At 38.7% G+C, this 23372-nt stretch overlaps 1 protein-coding gene across 2 annotated transcripts in view; it reads right to left on the bottom strand.

Annotated features, from left to right (window-relative positions):
- PCNX1 (pecanex 1) overlaps nt 1–23372 on the bottom strand; it is a 104746-nt gene that overhangs the window by 45318 nt on the left and 36056 nt on the right. Inside the window, exons 7-10 of one of the 2 annotated variants that reach the window (XM_063117606.1) lie at nt 19435–19567; nt 11035–11219; nt 1902–1992; nt 409–466 (exon numbers count right to left, since the gene is read on the bottom strand). In XM_063117606.1, coding sequence (XP_062973676.1) covers nt 409–466; nt 1902–1992; nt 11035–11219; nt 19435–19567 — 467 coding nt within the window. The remainder of the gene's footprint in view (nt 1–408; nt 467–1901; nt 1993–11034; nt 11220–19434; nt 19568–23372) is intronic. The other variant, XM_063117607.1, reaches the window with a different exon arrangement.

The following is a 23372-nucleotide window of genomic DNA, read 5'->3' as shown; positions in this document are numbered from 1 at the left end:
CCGTTTTCCCATCTGTACAATGGTAGTAGCATTGTGCATGGGTAGAATCCATGGGGGCCATACATGTGTGGCCATCCTCGACAGGCCCTGATCCGCGCAGGGGTGATGAATAATAATAATTATTACATCCCACCTTTTTTCCAGTACTGGGACTCAGTATAGGGACAAGCAATGACAAAAGCAAAAACACTTGGCTGGGTACTAGCCCACATTATTTAAGGTATCAGAATAGCTGTGACATTCCAGTTATTGGCAGCAGTGAAGACATGGTATTGCCTAGCTGCTGACCATCTGAGCAGTCAAGCCCTGTGCTTATTTAACAGGTACAACTAAGTATACTGTCCCAACAACGTAAAGTGCTATTTGATCAATTGCTTTCAATAAATAGGAGCAAATGCAAAAACTTACTAAATCATGTGGATAAAAACGAACTGAGGTAGAACTTGATACATGAGAATCCGTGTCACTATAATGAGAAGAAGATGACTTCAGTTTGATATCTTATTCCGCTCTAAAATTCAAAACTCTTTTCTACTTTAACACTTTTTGTAGTTTCTAGGATATTCATTAACACAAATTAAATAAAAGTGCTACGAGGACAGCATTGTTTTAACCAAAGGAAAGGGAACGGGTACACAATTGTGTGAGTTGCGTTCCTGGTAGGACAGTGCACCCTTTCTCCCCCAACATGCTGTCTTTAAGAAGAAAAGGAGGCCCTAAGATTCTGCTAGTATCTTGAAAACTAGTAAAACTATGAAAACTAGTAATTACTAGCTGGTTAAAATGCTGTGCAGGACTGAACATAAAATTTTACTGACTTTCAAAGGCATCCAATAATTTAAATGTATTTTAAAAGAGGGATAGGAAAACTTTCATACAAATGTGTTTCTTTGTGTGTGTTTTGTCAGTTGGCTAACAGAAAAAGGAAAGCTGAAAATAGAAATAATATTGCAATAAACAAAAAAGACACTTATTTTGGGGGGAGGGCTTAGAAATAGCATGCAGATTTAATATTTTGTACAAAGAGAAGAAAGCCATGTATCTAGAAAAAAAGCCCAGAAACAGAACATCCCTAAAATGTAATGAAACATTCCATTAATTGTTCTGCAAGAAAAATAGAAAAAAGAAAGTGTGGATAATAATACTGGCCTTTCTAACAATATATGCAAAGTTCTTTGAACAATTGACATAACTATATAAACATATAGGTGAGGTTGGTTCCTAGTTCCCAATTTCTTATTCAACCTGGAACTAACTTTAGCTTCAGTACATAAATAAGCGTTCTTATAGGACAAAATATAAAAGAACAAAAATGTAAAAGTTTCCCTGTACACCAAATTACAATTCTGTAAGTGTTCTAGGCTTTCATAAGATTACAAAGACACTTAGGGCACAATCCTATGATTTATGCAATCCATTCTCACAACCCTCCGAACTCAGTTGCTTATGAGCATCCAGTGCGGAGTAGGAAGAGCGATGGAGGCGACCATCACCCATCAAGGTGGAGCACGATGGAGGGGGAAGAAAGGAGGCTGGAGGAGCCTTGGGAAACCTCATAGCTTGGCCTTTCCAGTTCCCTCCCTGTCCTTGGAACACCCCCTTTACCCTTTCTGCAAGACCAACTTTTTGACCTTGGAGAGGCAGCTGGTGAACAGAGTGCTGGACTAGATGGAGCCTTGGTCGTCTGAGCCAACATGGCTCTTCTTATGTTCTTTCCATGCCAGCTGCAAGGAGAGGGGGCAGAGGAGCGCTGATTCCCGGATCTGAAATATCTTATGCCCTCCCCTCCCCTCCAGACGCTGTCTAGGGGGACATAGGATTGTTCCCTTAAGAATATTTCAGAACTGTTCTCTAATCAAAGTTAAAATCAGCACTGCTGCAATTGGCTTTCAAAAACACACCAGATATTAGATGTTCTTCTTGCAGCTGGCTCAAAATTCACAAGCGACATATCGCAGCCCCCTGTCTCGTAGAGTGTAGAACTGAACTTACCTGTTAAAGAGAAAGTCAAGATAGATCAAACACTGCCTCACCTTTGTTCATTGTAGTAACAAATATTATATATATATATATATATATATATATATACACACACACATATATATGCTACATAGAAAACATATATATGCTATAAGTCCTTTTTATACAATTCTCATCTACATAAAAAAATTTATAGATACACACAAACTTCATAAACCAAAATGGGGAACATTTTATTGGTCAGGGCCAAATTAGACACAGCCATGAATGCAGATTGACATAGGCAAACAGTTCCTTAAAAGATAGTGTAATACACATACCTTTCATTACCCTGTCCCTGGTCTACATAACTGATACAGCTGATCAACATGGAAATAAAACAGCTGGTTTCAATGCATTTAAAACATGTATGATGTTTTTTCTTTTGAAGACTGCACTCTTTTTAGTTTACCACACCCCACAGTGTTAGAGTAACTTCCCTATAAGAAAATCTTAGTAGGTTGGGCCTATTTATCTTTGGAGGGGACGACAACAAGGAAAGATACGGTGGCAAGTTATATTGTTAGGAATTGTGACGTGTGGATAATACTAGAATTCAGGATTTAGTCAATGAAATTGATTGGTGGTATGTTTCAGACAGACAGAAGGAAGTACTTCTTAAAATCGCACATATGAACATATGTCATTCATTATCAGATCTAGCTTAGGTGGCTTTACAAAATTCGTGGATGATAGGTCTGTCATTGGTTATGACCTCTTGTTAGTCATACAAAAAGATGGAACTATCTTCATTATATGCTTGTGAGCTACCTAGGAGCATCTTCCTGGTTATTGTTAAAACAGAATGCTAAATTAAATGGGATGTTGCAAGGCCAGAACAAAGACAAGATGGAAAGACAAGTGGCTTTATTTGTGGTTCCTCATATCTACCCTAATCTAAATAGCATTATGAATGCCAAAAGCTGTACACTGCATATCTGTTGCTAAGGCCTGTTCTACACTGCTTTTTATCTACCATATGATACTCTCAAATTATATGAATTAGAGGATACACACACAGACACTTCCTTGCAAAGTGGTTATTCTTTCTTAAACAGAGAATGGTGGATACACACAACCATGTTTTGCCTATTTCTCTCACCACAGGGCACAGGAGCCAAATCAAAGAAGCTTCCACAACCCAGCTCCATAAGCTGAATAAAGATAGATTAATACATTAATCTTAATGGCAACATTTATATCATTTTTACAATTACTCCCTCTTTCAGCAAATACATAGTATATTGAATAACCATGTGTGCGGACCAAAACTTGTAAATAATCACTTGCCTTGTTGCCTATGGTGAAAAAGAATCATATTCATCGCAATAGGCAGGAAAGAATCATATTCATAGCAATAGGCAGGAAAGCGTGCAAATGGTCATGGCAAGTTCTTTTATTTTCCTTCTAGGCCCTTGATATGCCACAACTTACAACATATTTGTGGTCCAGCAAGCCAGTAACTCTTGTGGGCTTATCTGCATGGCTGGCAGAGATGCCAAGTTTCTTTTCAGAGGCCAGTGTGAATAGAACACTAGAATACCTACCCAAAGTTTTCACACTTAAGGCCTCTCCACACAATACCTAAAGATATATATTTAAAGGTATCTATACAAAAATAATGTACTTTGACATGAGTATAGACTACACACATACTTATTTTACCATGGGCACACATGGTTAGAAATTACAGCATGTGGACAGATGGCATAACAGACAAGCACACAATATTCACCCACAATGGCGTATACCTTTCCCTATACTTGTGTAGATGTCTAATGTCATGTTAGAGGTAGCCATGTTTGCCCCATGGACAAATCACAAAAATAGTGCTACAAACATTCAGCAGACACAGTCAACAGGTCATAAACACCAAATAATTAGAAAGGAGAAATTACTATCTACGATCCAGCAAAACACAACCCAGGAATGGAAAACAAACAATAAAATCGAAGAATGAGTCACCCTATAAAAAAAATTATAATTCTAAGACTTAAATTACTGAGCTGCCACCACCTTTTTAAATTCATAAACAAAGCCAGCAAATCCCCTTGCTGCAAGAACCGTCAATTTCTAAGGCATTAAAAGGATGTGATCCAGACTAAATTCAACTGTACAATCTGACCAACAAATTTAAATGTGGATTTTGCCAAGCCATGAATTAAAAGTTATTTCTTGGATGCAGTTACATAACCCTTGTCAGCACTCTTACACGAACATAGTACCATTCTTTTTGTATCGCTCAGCAAATAAATTGCACTCGAATCCCATGTCTAGAGAAACTGAAGTGAGAGAGAAGGGGTTTTTTTTCTGAGAAACATCAAGGGCAGTATCCAATAGTATAAGGGACATCTAGCACAACACCAATAGTGTTAGCTGGCACGGGGAATCCTGTTGTGCCTGCTAACACTATTGATGTTATACTAGAGGTCCGTTATGTTAGTGCTAGAGTCCGACTGGATACTGCCCCAAGTGGGAAATGGCATTCAAAGTCCACACGCCCCACCTACCACTGTATCTTACTCAAGGCAGATCAGGGAATGAGCTCCTTCCCACCCTCTGGCAGCTAAGAAAAAAGAGTCTCTCCAGTTGCTCAGGAATAACTCATTCTTTCCCATCCCCAGAAAGTCCCCTCCTCAAAAACAACATCAACAACAAACCCAGGCCGTAGCTCAGTGGTAGAGCACCTGCTTTGCATGCAGAAGATCCAAGGTTCAATCTCTGACATCTCCAGGTAGGGCTGGAAAAATTCCTGCCTGAAACTCTGGAGAGCTGCTGACAGTTAGTGTCAACAACAGCAGACTAGATGGACCAATGGTCTGACTGAGTATAAATAAGGCAGCTTCCTAAGTTTCTTCTGCAATCTAATTTTAAAACTGGAAGAGATTAAATGGAAAAAACATTGCCTTTCCACGCTCACAATCCTAAAACACATTGTTCAGACTAAAAATGTAGGTGCATGATTAAAAGGGAGCAAATTAATAACAGTGTTTTTTTACTTTTTGCCATAGCATCAACCAAAATGTACCAATACCATAGAGCATTCACCACCTGTGTTATTTGGTGGTATATCAGTTCATAATTCTTAAGCTATTATGTCTCAGGAAAAAGTGTACTGCTACTGTTAAACACAATGTGACTTCAATTCGAACTATCATTCACCTTATCCCAGTATTGCTGCTTTTACCATTGGAGTATTGAGGGTCTCTGGATTGAAACCAAAATGTGAAATTATTACGCTATAACATAATACTTAGTGTAGTTGTGTTTGGAGGAGATACTTTATAAAGCACCTAACTTAAAAACAACAAAAGTAGGATTCAGACTACTGAGATCCACAGTAGCTCCTTCTAAGTTAACAATATAGGGACATTATTTGAATCTTTTGACCATGCAGTTACCACCCCTCTGGGTGCTTCCTGGTGCAATCCTAGTTGGGATCCAGAAATTCATTTAAGCATACACAATAGCTTATTAAGACAGAGAATTAATTCCTCTCTTTCAAACAGCAGCCTGGGGTAATGCAAAATGCTTTTGAAAGTTGATTCAAAAGCAGCTTGTGTATAGTACAGGTAACTTCTGCTGCAGGGGAAGGAGTGAGAGATGGAAGAGTTAAAAGCCTCACTGCAATTAGCCACACTGATTCCTGGGTCTAATTCCTCTTCTGATGTTGGATTCTCAGCCAACAGAGGAGGAAGCTCTCCAAGTCATAAAGTGTTAAATTCTAATTAAAAGAATTGCAATATAATGCCTCTACAGGCAGAATTCCTCAAGCAGAATGTCCTGGGTGAAAAAGTGGATGTAGTTGTGACATTTACCAGTCATCAACACAAGAACTCTGCCTTGGTTGCAGTCTCTGCTGCCCTGCCCATCAACTTCAAATATAAACAGGAAAGTAGCAGATACAGTCATGGCACTAGGCCAAAACATCTCCCATACAACACAGCAGAAATAAAACTACAGTATAAACTGCCCTAGCTGGGGGCTAGCCACATCCAAATGTTCACAGCCACAATACAAGCTCAAGAATCATAGAATAGTAGAGCTGGAAGGAACCTGTGAGGCCATCAAGTCCAACCCCCTGCTCAGTGCAGGAATCCACCTTAACGCATACCTGACAGATGGCTGTCCAGCAGTATTTTGAATACCTCTAATGTTGGAGAGCCCACGACCTCACTAGATAATTGGTTCCACTGTCTTTCCGCTCTTATCAGTCAGGAAGTTTTTTCCTGATGTCCAGCCAGAATTGGGCTTCCTGTGACTTGAGCCCATTATTCTGAGCCCTGCACTCTGGGATGATCGAGAAGAGATCCTGGCCCTCCTGTGTGTGACAACCTTTCCAGTACTTGAAGAGTGCTATCATGTCTCCCTCCAGTCTTCTCAAGGCTAAACATGCCCAGTTCTTTTAGTCTCTCTTCAAAAGGCTTTGTTTCCAGACCTCTGATCATCCTTGTTGCTCTCCTCTGAAGGAAAACTCTATAACTTAATCCTGCAGCAGTATTCCAGCACAACAGCAGATGGCATCTGATCGCATTGCAAACTTTCTAAAAGGTTTTGCTACTGTTTGCTGTTACACAGCACCTTTAAACACAAAGCATACAAAAGGAATTCAAAACTGCCCTGAGTTCTCAAACTTCCCTGATGTAGCACTAAACCACAAAAGGGTAAGGGAGTGGTACCTTGTGGAAGAAATAACTAGTAGAGCTGGTATGAACTGCAACTGTCTTTTGGACTATGCTACTGAACAAATCCTGTCCTGCTATGCCCACAGTCTGCCCTTTGGGCTAGTCACAATCAGTGTGCTTCTTCTTTACTTGCTGCTGTCAATTGAAATAAAACCACAACACACCCTGCATCTGGAAGCTTCAAGATACTATGTTTTAAGTGCAAATCTTTGATAGTGCCATTAATATAGAACAGTGTTCCCCAAACTAATTTGGCCATGGAATATTTGAGCTTGAAATATATTGATGGAACCCATAAATGCTGGTCTGGGAGGGGCCTGAGGGTATGGAAGACCCATGGGATAAAAGGGCTTGGGGAATTCTTGAAACAGAATATTTTTTTTAAAAAAAATTATTACCTTTTTATACTGCCCAATAGCCGAAGCTCTCTGGGCAGTTCACAAAAATTAAAACTATAATAAAACAACCAATATTCTAAAAACACAAATTAAGGAGGAAATTAAGCCCATTTTCATGACAACCCCCACAAACACACCTAATGCTCAAATTGCATCTATTCCCCCCCCCCCGAGTTTTTAAAAGTTAGTTCTGGCGTGTGTGTGTGTGTGTGTGTGTGTGTGTGTGTGATGTTTTATATGCTGTAAAGAACAAATAATAAGGGTAGAATTAAGGGGAAATATCTGAGTAAACAACTGTCCTGTTGCAGCAAGGCATCTAAAAATGAATTTGCAGAGCCTAGAGCTGTACTCAATTGTTAAATCATTCCGTTTTGAAAAACTTTTCAAATTGGCTGCCAGGCTTGCAGACTGCCCCCCCACACACACACACATAATAGAGAAAAAAATTAAACACACATACACACACACTGCTCAGCTACCTGAAGCTGCTACCTATAGAGGAGACCGAGGCTTGGCTCCAGACCTTGCTCTCTGGGAGTGCATACCTAGAGTCCTGACTCTGGCTGCATTCACCAGCAGTGTGATAGAGATGCTGTGCTCTGACAGTCCCGTGCATTCTCAAGGTAGCCCATAATGGCCTGAAGCAGGGTGGGAGTTGGTCTGTCTTCGTCATTGGTTCCAGCTTGCACAGCCAATGAGGCTTCATGACAGCCACATCACAACAGCATTTACAATCTAAATACTTTTCAACTAACTCTTTCTGATACATAATTTCATATTTCATATTTTAGAGGGGGGAAATATTCCCAGCATGATTTTTCTTCTGATGGAAGCCATATTCACATTGCATGGAACACAAGGGTTCCATGGAACACAGATTGGGAAACACTAATCTATGGAATGAGTGAATGTAAGCAAGCACATAAAGAGAACCTACCTACTCAGGCATCAGGCTAAAAATAATATTAATAATATTAATAATAATAATAATGAAAAATGAACCAAAAAGGCAGGAAATGAACTTACAGGCAGACTCTCTATACAAGAGGGGGAAATGTAAAAAGTCAAATGTATTGGTCAGAAAAACAAAAGTGGGTGTATACATACATACGCATAGACACCCCTGCAAAAAAAACAAAATCCATACATGCATGCGCACACAGAGTCAAACAAAGAACACAGAAAGTTGCCCACAAAAGGGAGGGGCGAGGGAATCACTTTTAAAACCTCAAATTTTAAAGGCTCCTGGTTTATCTACTCCACACCACGCTCCCCAGTGTACCATTTCATATATTTCCTCAATAAAGTGTCATCCATCCACTCAATCAAGGGCAGAGCACTTAACATTTCTGTGACTTAGATGCTATCAACTGAGCAGAAAACAAAAAATAAAATCCTAAAACTGTTTTTGTTCATCAGAACTCCCTAATTTCTGTACATTTCACCCTTAAATTTTGCAGGATTCTTCCTTACAAGCACTGCTACAAAGTACACATACACACATACACATACACACATGGGATGGAAGTGAATCCCCTTTTTAAATTTTCGCAAATAAACTTTAGAGGTGCCGCACACAAAATTTTCCATATTTCATCCCTAGGAACACCTCTATGAGGTAAGCCATCTTCATACAAATTGCCACCAAACTCCCAGTGGGGGAGCTAACTGAAACCTTTCTTTGAAATCTTTCAAACTGAAAAGGCTTCTCTTGCATGAAAACCTCTGTAGCTAACCGTCTGAAATTTGGCAGGCTATAATCCCTAATAAATCTTTAACTATATATCTGCAAATATCATCCAATTATGCCTGGAAATTAGGTCCTGTTTTTGAAATATCAACATTTAAAGACACCTAGCACAATAAACCCTGAACCCATTTGTCTGACATTTGGCAGCGTGTAAATTTTATCCAATTCTGGCAGAAAGTGAAAATGTTATAGCCATTTGTTGATTTTTAATTATACTACATGTGGAGATATTACGCTTCAGGCTTCCAAAGTGAGATTCTGATTTGTTCTTGAGTCAAATTCGGAGCTGCCAGCCTTGCTTCCTAGCTGGTTCCAGCTGAATTTGGCTGTCTTCAAAATTGACAAATTGGGGTCTGAACCAAATCTTGTGATCAGTGCAAACCTAATTATGTCAGATTCAACACCTTTGATTAATACAGCTAAGAACCATGTGGTGCAACCCTAAGCTATGTCTACTTAGAAATAAATTCCACTAAATTTGAACTTAAAATTACTCTTAGAAAAATGTGGATAAAATTCTAGCCTTACCAGAATCACACATTTTAAGCTATTCTGTAAAGATCCTTGCAGTGTGCAAGTTGCCATTTTAATTGTAAAGATCCCCTTCCAATCCACTGAACCTTCAAGACAGTCACTAATAAAGTATTCCTCTTTTATTATTGTTGTTTTCAGGTAATCATGAAACGGCAACACCAAATTCCAATGCTTTATTTTGTCGTGAGGAAAAAATAGTAAAAGGTTTAACACACAAGAAAATGAGACATTTGGAATACCTAGATGATCTGTGAAATTCTAAAACTTGTCAAAATAAAGAAAAAATATATTTAAAGAAACCACTACTCATTTTATGTGAATATGTGTAAGTAAGAGATGAAAGCTCACCCTGGTTACTTTGCTGAATACCTTGATGTCAAAAGAGTATTTTCATGATCAATCTAGAGCAGCGGTTCTCAACCTGTGGGTCGGGACCCCTTTGGGGGTCGAATGACCCTTTCACAGGGGTCGCCTAAGACCATCGGAAAACACATATTTCCGATGGTTTAGGAAACTGTATTGACTGAACTATGTCATGTATCATCTTTTGTATTATTAAAGCTATTGTTATGTATTATTTTCATTAGCAAACCATCCCATGACAATGGATCGTGTAGAGAAGAACGAAAATAATTTTATGGTTGGGAGTCACCACAACATGAGGAACTGTATTAAAGGGTTGCGGCATTAGGAAGGTTGAGAACCACTGCTCTAGAGCATCTTACATGAAAATCAACACACACACACACCCCAAAGGGAAACTGCCAAGCAGTAACTGTTTCCCTATAGTTTAAAATATTCTGTATAAAAGACCTGATAATTCATCTGTCATCAAATGTAACAGTTTGGGCTCTGGTACAAATGGACAACAGTTCAACAGTAAATAATATTTGCAAATTATTCTTACGATAAACTACAATTAGTCATTCTTAATTCAAAATCAATTTGTTTAAAAAATACTAATACTACATTTCCCACATGTCACTGCTTCAATCACATGTGTGTGTGTGTGTGTGTGTGTGTGTGTGTGTGTGTATATGTGTGTGTGTGTGTGTGTGTGTGTGCGTATCATGATACATAGAACACCATGGCTTTCCCATCTTTATAGTTCCCCAAATCCAGTCATATTTTCACATTACAGATACTGGGCGTTTTGATCAATATAGAATGCTGTATTGAGAACTGCAAGCTAACAATTTACAACTGTAGTGTTTAATACAAAACTGTCTGAGCAACAGATTTTGAAATATTATTACTTGCATTCTGGCTATTAGTGCTGACATCTAAATAATACATTTTTGATCTAGTATAAACGTTAACCACCACTTATAGCTCCATGCCTGGTTACAGCCTTTACGAACACTGCATTAAGTTGAGGCATGGTATATTGAAGTACTTTGATGTGACACCATACCGGGTTGAAGAACTAATTCAGTTTCTTCAAACACTGATTCAGTCCTAACATAATAGCTTAACCTATGAAGTGTGGCAAAGAAGAAAGAAAAGGACCTGTAGCAATTTGCTACAAGAGACACCCCAGCAACATTCTGAAATGAAGCTAAGACTAAGCAAGTTACAGTCCTTTATAAGCCATAAATCTGCATCATAAACACTTTGATTTCACCAAGGTTACAGAAGGCCTGCATACCAAGTTCATCGTGCAAACTGCTGCTGCCGACAGCAGATGCATTGTCATGTGATGCTTCTAAGTGGATACTCCCATTTCTCACCAGCAAGGAGGCGCTAGCGCTGAGCACTGCTGCCTGGGAATGGGGGCGGGGCTGGACTTTGACTTGGGTGGTGGACTGCTGCCCTTGCTGAACATCTTGAAGGCTACGAAAGAACATGGATGGTGGAGACATTACAGGGAAGAAGACAGAAACAACAGCTAGAAACCAAGTTAACACTTTTTTATATTTAAAAAAGGTTAAACAAGAAGTATACCATCGTGAATGAGTCAGTATACAAAATGAACATGTCACAACATGTCCAGGATGTTAGAAAACAATAACAAAAATCAACTGAGTAATCATTCTGAGGCTAGAGCACCACCTTGGAATTATTACTTCAGAACTTACTCTGTCCCACAGAGTCCTATCCTAAGCAGTATTTCAGAGTGCACAACTGGATCATGGTGTTGGAATATCGATTGCTGATATGGCATTTAAAAAAAAGAAGTAACACGTGCTCCTTTTTGCTAACAAACTGCAAATTTAACTCTTTCATGCAAGTTCAAAGCCAAAGTTTTGGAAGTTTAAATAGTATATGGGTAATGCAGTTGCTTTACTGAATTAAAATCAGTTTAAAATAATTAACAATAGATATTTATGCATAGCCATGCTGTATATTATATTTTAATATATTCTGTTTCAATATTCACATATTTGGAGGGAGGGAAAAGAAGATATGGTTTACTTGAAGTTGAATAATTCCAAGAGAATTTTGTTATTATTAACCATGCTGTAAAACGATGTTCTTTGCAGATGTCGGCAGTCTAATATATTTTAGTTCTGGGTTCAATTCATGGCTGTTTAACCTCAGCTGTTCATCTATAATATCAGTTGTAACCTACCTTATAGCAGAATTGTGGGGACCACATACAAATGAAAAATTATAAAGCTTTTATAATCCAAAGTGTTATGCTCATGGTGTTGATGTATATTAAGCAGAAATCATTGGCTACTCTTGATTAAGTATCCCTTTAAAATAAGATTTGAATGCAGCTAGCAACAAAATCCTATATATATATATATACATATATATATATTTACGCAGAATTAAGTTATTCTGAATTCAACATGTCTTACTCCTAGGTAAATAGGTATAGAATTGCAGCCTATGCTGACTAGTAGACAAATATATTTATATATTTATTTTTGCCAGAACTGTGATATGAATTCACACCACCTACACCAAAGTGTGATATGAATTCACACCACCTACATCAAAGTGTGATATGAATTCACACCACCTACACCAAAGTGTGATATGAATTCACACCACCTACACCAAAGTGTGATATGAATTCATACCAACTACAACGAGGGTGGTATGAATTGGAACAAAGGAGCATTTGGGGGCAGGTGATCACCTTGAAGGGAGCATTTAGTACAGACCTTACATAAAGTTATTAGGGGTAAAGTAAAATTAGTTAAAAGATTACAGGAAATGGATAGTGTTCAGTATCCAATATTGCTGCGGCGCTAATGGGAATCACTGCTAGCACAACAGGAAGCTGCCACTGGCTAGCACAACTAGAAAGTAGCCAAAATGACTGCTTCTGGAATGGGACAAGTCAACAGAGCTTGCGGAATGGAACTTCGCTGACCTGTCCCATTCTGGAAGCAGTAGTTTTAGCTAATTTCCTGGGTTGTGATAGCTTCCTGTCACTCTCACGAGAGCAACAACTTTACAGCTAGTGGATTGCTAGCATTAGATACTGCACACTAAATTTAACTCAGAAAAAATACTTGCCGTAGTAATTGAAATTTTAAAAATGGACATTTTAGAATGAAAAACAAGTTTTTAGCCTGAAAAATTTCATATGAAGGACACAATAAAAAATATACTCTTGCTTCTATTAATATGCCTTTTTAACACAAACAGAAACTATTTACAAATTAAAAGTGAACAAAGCCCTAAAAGCTAGATTATTATTTATTATTTCAATTTTATATCCCACCTTTGTTTGTTCATTTGCTAATTAGGCTACTTTCTCATGACTAAAAAAATACAAGTTATTTGTAAAATAGGAATAACTCTTGCCTACAATTGTTTTGTTATGTGCATTCCTTTGCATTCAAAAAAAGGTTTATGACTCTTGAATTTTTCAATCAGCAGATTTTTAATAAGTGCATGAATACTGCTAATAGAAAAACAGAAAAATTACTACATAATGACTGAAGCAATTCTTCCTTGGCATCCTCCCATCACTGCATTCCTGTTCCAAAACATTGCACCTTCTTATTAATGAAGAATAGTCCTATAAAAAAGAATCAAAACTGACAAATTCACACTACTCACATAATCGAAACAACATTGTAAGCCCCCACACACACCCCAAATGGCAGGGAAACGTTTTTGTAAAGCTTCCTTTTACAAATCTCTATTCCTTCTTAGTCTAATTTACATGCTTACCTGTCTGACAATACTCCTGGCATTATGGAGATGCAGGTGTATGCCCTTGTCACCAACCTGCACCTAAGATAATATATTAGACACGCACAACTTGAGAACTGTAGGCACATAGACTCAACTTGCAGATCTTTTCCCTATGAATCTCCCTATGGAGAGTCTGTTTCAATTACCTTAGGTTTGTGATTGAGGACAAGGCAAGCAGTACCACTCCTCACCATACAAAGGAGTGTTGGCTGTAAAACGCCCCCTGCTGATGTGCAATGCAAATCTCTGGCTAGCATTTTTATTGCAAGTAGCCCAAGACTTGTGCTGAAAAATGAACTCAACCAACTAACTTCAGTGACGTTAAATTGTTAAAGGCACTTTCTTAAGAGAAAGTTGTGAAATTTGAAACTGTTTTAATTTTCAAAACTCTGTGCCATTATACCAGAATGGGTGCCTACATGATGTATGCTTAAATGTTACTAGTGTGGAATAGGCACACCCCCAGGATGGTAGTTTACATGTCATATTTCAACATGGTAAAATGGATCACTGTCAATTAATAAGGCATATTTTAAGATACAGCCTGCACAGAGAAACAGGAGAGCACACTGCAACATTATCCTTAAAAAAAGGAAAGTCTAATTTCTAGAACTATTCTGAAGTTTAAAAATGGCTGTTCACACACTAAATGTTGTACTAATCACATTTACACTTAAAATCTGTGTTAGAAGCAGAAAAGTGTTTAGTGTCCTAACTAGGCAGTCTGGGCAAGTTTTGTTAGTTGTAAATAGCTTTGTCAGAAATCCCTTAAAATATTTTACATTCTAAAGAATAAAGAAGAATCACTGTCGGGGGGAGTATAGGATAGTTCGGTTTCCTGGCTCCAATCTCAGAGCCAGGAAACTGCACTCCCTTCCCTTCATAGCTGGCATGGAGAGAACCGCACCCGCTACCCTCTGCATACTTGGGAAATGGAGTGCAGAGATGAGGAAAAGGGGGCATTCTTGGGGGAGGGGAAGGGAGGAGTACGGGGAGGTTGTGCTGTGACCTATCTATGGCCGCCCAAGCATCCTTCCCTCCCCCTCCAAGATGCTACTGCTAGCCAGGCAAAATCGCCCATCTAGCAGAAATGCAGGGTGGCTTGAGCAGAGAAACGAAGATCACCTCCACTTTCCTCCTGCCCTACACTGGATGCTTGGCAGCGTCTGAGTTTGGAGGCTGCTGCCAATCCTCATAGGACTCTGCCCTAAGAGACCTAAGTAATTCAGTGCAAATACCACTTCCCTGAAGACAATATGAAAAATGATAAATAAGGAGCAATATCCTACCATGCCAATGTACTGCAAGTTACACTGTGCTAGCCTAAGGGACCTCTAGAGAACCACCAGTAGTGTAAGCATGTGCAACAGGTTTTTTTGGGTAAATCCCACTGCACAAGCTAGTACTACTGGCACTATTCCAGAAGACCCTTATAATACTGCAATGTAATTAGTGTTAGCGTAAAGATATGGTAGGATATTGCCCAAGGGAATATGGGGATGGGAAATCTCTTTATTGCAAGAGTATATTCTACCATTGCTACTTTTTAAAACCCCTTTAGAAGAAAACATCTGGGTGTGGAGAAATTACATGAGTCTTTCTTTCACTGGAGTAGTTACTATTGGCAAAACCGTGAAAATGAAATTTACAAAAATGAAATACTCTACATGGCTGGAGTTGGCTATTTTTTTGAAAAGTCAAATTGGAGTTTTCTGCTACTGTAGGTGCTTTGACATTACGTGGCAACAGGAACTTCAAGCAATCAAAATGTTAACAACCACTATTACCCCAAAATCTTTAGCACCCCCTACTGTTCCACAAACTACAACTAATTAGATTTATATCACCTATAAATTGAAGGTAAAGAGCAATGACTATTTATGTCAACCCTTAGAAAATATTCAACAAGGAATGAGGAATCACAATGCATATAAAATACTATCACCGAATCCTTGCAATCACATTGTCATTCAGATTTTTGGTTTTCAAAGCAGATGCATAGGTAAATATTGCCATGCCATGTACAGGCCAGTAAGGACAGTGTTAGTGTCTGTGTGTGTCTGTGTGTGTCTGTGTGTGTGTGTGTGTGTGTGTGTGTGTGTGTGTGAGAGAGAGAGAGAGAGAGAGAGAGAGACTCTGTCACTCAGAATAGCTAGACTGAGCAAGATGAATGAATGTTATGGCTTGGTGTAAGGCAGCTTCCTATGTGCCTACTAGTTCCTTTTATTGACTTTGGGTTGATGTTGGGCTTCTGAATCTTACCCAACGAAGCTAGGCAGAGTAGAGTGTGAAAATTACTATTTTGACCATTGCCAAAACAAATCAAAGTAACTCTGCAATTGCACATAAAATAAGTTGAAGCGACAAGCTAGAATTGGTTGGGGTAAATCTGACTCTTGAATGGGGAAGGAAAAAAATCACAATAGTTTACTATCCTAATGTAGAACCATTTCTCCCCAGTCTTCTAGAAGCTACCAAATGTTTTAGGAGTCAAAGTTTAGGGGTCAATTCCACACAGCACTTAAACACCACCTCTTAATTCATAGAGTGGCAAATTGCCTTGAGGTTTTGTTTTGTTTTTTAGCCCTTCCTAAAATATACTTTTTCACTTCTTCGACAGGTTGGAAGGGGAAAGAAGATATGCATGAGTTCAGGGAAATTAGACAGAAGGGCTGGAAACAATAGTTAAATATTTTGGTTTCATTGGAGAAAGCTATGAAAGCTCACAGTAAGTTTGTTACTTAGGAGCACCATGATTTGTTGAAAGGTCAACAAAAGATTATCATGATGAAAGGACAAGATGACAATAACTCTCAAGAATAGCTAGCATGGGGTGGAGAATAACATCTTCTAGTCAGAAAAGTTAACACCACACTTTCACTTTTCACTAAAGTGAAGAGGGAGCAAAAAGGAGTCCTTTTTCATACTTCTGAACATTATTTACGTATGGCCTTACTTTACTCTTTCCCAAGGTGCTTCTGTCCAGAGAGAGAGAGAGAGAGAGAGAGAGATTTGTCATCAAGAAAATAGAAGAACTATGAAGGTATAATCCTCCCTGTAGGAAGAATCACCTAGCTTCTTTCTAGTAGTACAAAATAAAAGTAGCAGTAGTAGAATACTAAAGAAAAGTAGCAGTAATAATGGTTGTAAATAGGAAATTTATACCTGTACACAATGTGTGTGTGAACAAAATAGAAGGCACGTCATATTTAAGTACCTCACACCTCTTCACTTTGTTCATATGAACAGAAGCTAAGGGACTGTTCTTGCCTTGTAATAGCTACCACTGAAAATACAATCCACACAAATGGCTTCCCATAAAAGTATGATCTCATTGAAACATGTCTTTGTGCATTTTGGGGAATTTTAACCATACTAGAAAAATCCTGGAGCGGCAGGTTTAAAATTGAATAAAACCACTTATCACAAATAGGTCCTCACAAAGTTAGGGCAGTATCCAATTTGACACTACCACTAACTTAAGTTAATTGTGTTGCTTCCTGGATAGCTCTGAGTCTTTAAGGATAAAGTTGTCAATTTAGGCTGCAATCCTATAATGATTCCTGTCCGTCTCCAAATTCAGGGGTTGATGGGAATCCTATGCAGATCTTTGCTTTAGCGCTCCAGCCCAACCTGCATTTCTGGTAGATGGGCGATTTTGCCCATCTAGCAATGGCGCCTTGGAGAAGTAGGGAAGAAAGCTGGGGCAGTCATTGGAAACAGATGTAAGGTAGCCACCCCAGTCTCCTCCCCTCCCTGCTGCTTGGAACACCTCCCTTTCCCCATCTCTGCACTCCATTCTGCGAGTGCAAAGAGGTAACTAGCATAGTTCCCTCTGTGCTGGATATGAGGGGAAGTGAAGCATGGTTTCCTGGCTCCCTGCTTGGAGCTATATCTACAAGCTCGGAACCAGGAAACCAAACGATCCTATGTCCCACCACCTCCAGATGTTGTCTAGGGGACATAGGATGACTCCATTAGGAGTTGACAGGTTTGCAACTCTATTACTAGTCTATATGACGAAACTATGCACCATTCGCATGTTATTAGCTATTAGGAAAATTTAAATAAGGTCTTTCAATGTCATGGAAACAGATTAACATGAAATAGGTATCACAGGTACTCTCCGCTTCATGAATATATAATATATATCTTTTTTAAAAATCATAATCCAAGAGTCAAAGGACATGTCAACTGTGGGTTATCAAATGCATTCATGGATTTGCTCAGTAGCTTGTAATCTATTACTACAGTCCAGAAGAGTGTAAAGCCAGGATTGTAAACGCTCTGCACATGGTGGTGATGCAGATTGCTGTAAAACAACAGCAACATGTTCTATGGGGGCTACAAACAATAATTTAGCATCTTCTGCCTTACCCTATAAGCAATGATGGTGTGCTTTCATGTGAAATAACCTGAGTATACAAAAAATATTAAATACACACATTAACTTGTTATAATTTAGTTCTTATTTTTGTAGAAGTGATTATGCCATATTTTTATTCTGTCCATTATTCCTACGGTTTTATTCTATAACATTTATACTTCTATTTATTCATTTTATTAAATTTTGCTTGCACTGTTTCAATACATTATTATTTAAAATCTCATCATATTGAGGCTGATTCTTGCTGCTGTAGATAAGCCTGTAAGAACAGAGGGGATGATGGTTATTAAACATCCAGAGATGTCTCGTAGGAGTGCAAAGGCATTTTTGCTTGACCAAGGCAGCCCCACTGAAGTCTCCCTATTTCTTGATCCTTTTGCATCCTCATGCCCCCACCATACACCATTCCAGAGAATCCCTTAACCCTCAGGGGTGGGTTTGGCAGACACAGGGATCTGGTGTGTGTGTGGGTGTGGGTGGGTGTTTATGTAGCCAGCAAAACCCTATTGTTAAAGCAGAAATCCACTCATCTAATTCTGGATCCAAACCAGTGAATTGGATTTCAAAGAACAAAATATATATGCGAACTTGTAAGAATCCTGAGCACTTGAACATCTGATGCTGAGAATTGGAAATATTTTTCTAACTTTGTACCAATGCTTTCTCCCCTCTAAAAAAATGACACCTGTCTTTTGAATCCAGTAGCACAGACTCTAGGAGAAACAAGTGGCATCATGAGATTTACAAGCATCAAAATTACAGTAGTGCTTTAAAATCAGGTATTTATTTTAGCCTTCTTCAACCATTTAAATTTTAAGAATTATTATACTTCAAGAGATGTTTGGGACATTTACTCCTTGGTATTTGACTTTTTCTTAAATGTGTTATTTCACCTAGAATTTAAAATGGAAATGCACATAAATGAGGATTTAGAATTCAAAATTGTGGAAAGGGATGAAATGGGCAAATAGCTTAAGACACACATCACATTAAAGGATTAGTTTTAGATCAACCTACTGATAATATCCCCAAAACATTATTCAAGGCTAAGAATAGCTAAGACTTTTGTTTGTTTTTTGTGAAATTTGAACTCACCCACCCCATAGCCCTTGCTGTCAGATTCAGAAGTAGGTAGACAGATGCATAATGTAATTCAAGTACTACATTTTGTATTTGTGGGAAAAGAGGAACACTGGACGATTTGACAAACTTAAATGAAAGAGCTAGTTTTATGTCAGTTTGTTAGCACTTTGGCTGACTTAGATGTCATTCACTGGCCTACTCATTTTGAAGGAGGCGGAGGGGAGAAACGAACAGCGCAGTGTACACATGCACAGTCCAAAAAGATCACAAATGCATGCAGTCATAACTCAAAGAGATGGGTTTGTTGGGATGGGGAGGAGGGGAAGGCAAAACAAAGCATTTCTGCAACACCTTTGGGATTGAGAAGCAGTGATCAGCCGCATGCACGTTAGATACGGTGGAACACAAATACCATACCTGAGGGGTGAGCCGATGAGCAATGAAGGAGGGGTAGGGTTACTCCCTGCATTGTGACGGCGCCGTACTGCCTGACGCCTAAATGTGCTGCGTTCACGACGAACTGTGACCGCCTCCTCACTGGCTTGTGCTGCTGCATCAAGACAGACCAAGTCAAATTGGAGACCAGTCCAGTTATGTTCACAGCATCTTACGCTTCCCCACCCCCACCGCCACACACACACAAGTTAAAATAATTCTTCCTTCTGTTGAAAGTAAGTTGATCATTTTAAGTTCACTCAAAGAGAGAGTTTAAGGGTGAGATTATCACCTTAAAAAAAACATATAGCAGGGGTCCCTGGCCTTTTTGGACCCGTGGAACATTGGGGAATTTGAGACCACGCCATGGGCACCACCACAAAATGCCCCATGAGTGAATCGCCACTTTGGGATCTAGCTGTCTCGTCTATGGATCTTAGGCTGTGTCGCATTCCATAAAAACCTTCATTTCATATCTATTGGACGTCTCTTTAATAAGGGATTGTCTAATTTGGCTAATTGCTGATGGTGCAATACAGCTAATGCTTCTCTTTAACATATGTTTTGGCAATGTCCAGCAGTTGCTTCTTTCTGGGATGAGGTCATTACATAGATAATTTTATACTGGAACAGTATTTAATATTCTCTGATGTTCACATTCTTTTAAGTTATTTACCTGCTTCATGGAAATTAACAAATGATCAGTGTAAATGGATTCTCTGCACCCTTTTGACAGCTATAAGACTGTAATTACAACATATGAAGGATAAACACTCACCTCCTATAATGTAATGAATTGAGGACGTTACAATGCTTTCGAAATTTGAATGGGTAGCATATAGACACCACCTTTAAATAGATACTTATTCAGATATTTGGTGCACTTTTGTTGAAACCCATGTATAATCGCTAGATAGTTGTATGCATTTCATATCATTGGCTAATGCCCCCGATGGCTGTGTTCTACCTCCAACAGCAGAGGCAGTAAGCCTATGTACACCAGTTGGACTAGATGGACCCTTGGTCTGATCCAGCATGGCTCTTCTCTGTTCATATGTTTTTATACAAATCCATGCAGGTATATTTAAAAAATGTGTTTTTTTAATTCCCCCACCATATTGGGGACCTCTCCCTTACACCTACATTTCTAATGTCCCAACAGGATGATTAAAATCCCTTAAAAGTAAATAAATTTGATTTTAAAGAAATCAGTTACTTTAAGTGCGCTGTTTAAAATATAACTTCATTTTAAACAAAAGTTGGAAACAAAAATTAAGTCTTCATGAATCAGTTAAACGAACCCATTGGCCTCTAACACAATACACTGAGTTAGAGTCTGCTTTTCTATATTAAAATCTAAACGACTGGAGAGGAGTGTAGAGAAAACAAACCTAAATCCCCTCCTAACTTAATGAAAGAAATTTTATGCTTCTTTGGACCTTGGCCTTAGTCCTTGCACATGTATAGAAAGCCAAATAAAAATCAATTTCACAGTTGCCCCCTTGCCACCAAGCAAATATTATTCTGTAGTGCAAAAAGCATGCAGAATGCATGAGCCAAGATTTTGGAGTGTGGTGTATAGAAGCTCCATTTAGTTATAAAGCAATATGCTTGAACTGTTCTAGAAACTGGTAAGCAACCATGCCTGGGCTGGAAATGAATGCATTACAAAATTGAATTCACTAGCTTAAATTGTGTGTTTTTTCTTCATGACTTAAATCATGTTTATTTAAATCAATCCACCCAATGGCACCCAATCCACCCAATCCAGTTCAACATGCTCAATGGCAACACACAAATTGCACTTCCCTATCTCCTTTAGCGCTAAATGCTCCTGTATTTGCTTTGCAAGGAAATAATAATAATAATAATAATAATAATAATAATAATAGTAGACAGGGGAAAAACCTGTCTGGTAGGACAATTAATAGCTACTGTCACTATTAACACCATTTTAATACAGTCCAATGGACAGGGTTAAGTTTGAATTTTGGAGACCATTGTTTTAATTCTATCTCTAATATTCCACCAGTGTGTGATCCATTCACACTTTATCTGACTCATTTATCCATCTGTAAAATGTGAATAATAGTGTCCTATCTTACTTGGTTGCTGTGGGAGCGACTTAGCATGTTTAAAATATTATCTAAATTAAGAATAGCAGCACTACTGAAAAGTGTCTAATCCACCAATGAAGAGTGCCTACACCCTTTTTTCTCAGGCCAAGGACGCTCAGAAGTGATAGACCATGTACAAAGTGGTCACAGCCCAGCAGTCTGTCATTGCTTTCTGTGGTAGTTTTTCATTTAGTTTAATGCTGGATGTTTATCATTGCTCACCTTGAGCCTTTGGGAATAGGCCTGTTTAGAAGTCCTGAATGTATTCATGTATATGTATATGTGTGTGTAGGGTTGCCAACTTGTGATTTGAAAATATCTGGTTCAGGGAACAGAGTCTGGTGGAAGATCTTGTCAGGATATGGCACCCCATGTGTCATATGATAAGTACCCTTCATCCATGAACCTTCATCCACCCATTACTATTTTCTGCACCCAGGTAAGGTTTCTTTCCCCCTTGGGGAAGGAAAAGTTCAACCAATTCAACTTTTAGAGCATTCCTGCTGAATGCCCACAAAGCCCTGGACATGGATTTCCTGCCTTCTAGAGCCCAGGAGCATTTGACCCTCATTAGTTTCGTGTAGACTAGCACAAAATTTGAGGGGGCACTTTTCATTTTACACATTTATAATTTCTCAAAGGTTGTAATGTATTTCTGTTTAAACATTTTCTCTAGGACATTTTGACACAAAATGTGCTATAGCAGCACTTACTATTTTATAAACTGACATTTATCCATAAAATTACACTGAAAAGCCACCAATGAATTCTACTTTTGAAGAATTACACACTCTGAAACATGCCAATTATAAAGTCCAGCTCCATTTGGCCATGCAGCAATCTGTAAAAGAAATGTTTTTCCTGGATTTCAGACTGTGGGAAATCAGACCACAGGATGGGAGGAGAGGGGAGTGTGAGCAGAGGGCGTTCAACTGGTGCCAAACCATGGTTTAGCATTAAGTCTGAACTTCCCCCAAAGCTGTAATCCAGACACCACTGAGTACGGCAGGCAGCTGCAAGCCTACTCATGTGCTCAGTCTCCTCTTAGTGCTGAAGAGCAGAATCTTCTAGTATTACTAATCTGCTTGAGATGTGATGGGACCTGATCTGATTAATTCAACATACAAAGTAATTATTAAGAAGCGTCAATATTCTTTGGGGGGGGGGAATGGGATCAGACTTCTTGTTAGATCAAGGTACAATTCACACATGGATCTGCTGTTGTAGTGGCCAGTTGTGCCACTGCTTCAAGGAATGAAAAAAAAATCACAATAGTCCAAAAGGATGCAGTATCAGAGTGGTATCGTGAGGCCTCTCCTAGTTCCAATCACCAGCCGGGTTGTGCATGTTTATTGCTCCTTAATTCCAATCAGTAGAATTCTACATACACCAATCTGTAGGTATGAATTATTGCATTTTAAAATAAAATAGGTATGGAAGTGCCTCAGATACTAGACAAGCCCCACTGGTTTTACTGAGGCTATAGTGATTGCTCATCACCCCCTATATGCGAAGAAGAAGCCCTGGAGTGATTTAAGAAAGCAATACAGAACACTGCACTGATTCACATCACTGAGATTATGGTTACAGTATATTATTAATGTTGACAGATGACCCTCTGAGGCAGCCTCACATATCATGAATGTTCCTTTCTACCAGAAAAATAGAAAAATATGGCACATTTTGAAGTGTGACATGACACAGAAGATTATTTGATGTGCTAGAATAGTCTTGCCAATAGATATTCATCATCAATACCCAATTCTCTCCTGCAGATTCCTAGCTTTAGGTAACCTATCAGCT

Source organism: Elgaria multicarinata, chromosome 2 (assembly GCF_023053635.1).
Source record: "Elgaria multicarinata webbii isolate HBS135686 ecotype San Diego chromosome 2, rElgMul1.1.pri, whole genome shotgun sequence".
Lineage (NCBI taxonomy): Eukaryota > Metazoa > Chordata > Lepidosauria > Squamata > Anguidae > Elgaria > Elgaria multicarinata.
This window is presented reverse-complemented; position numbering and strand designations above follow the sequence as displayed.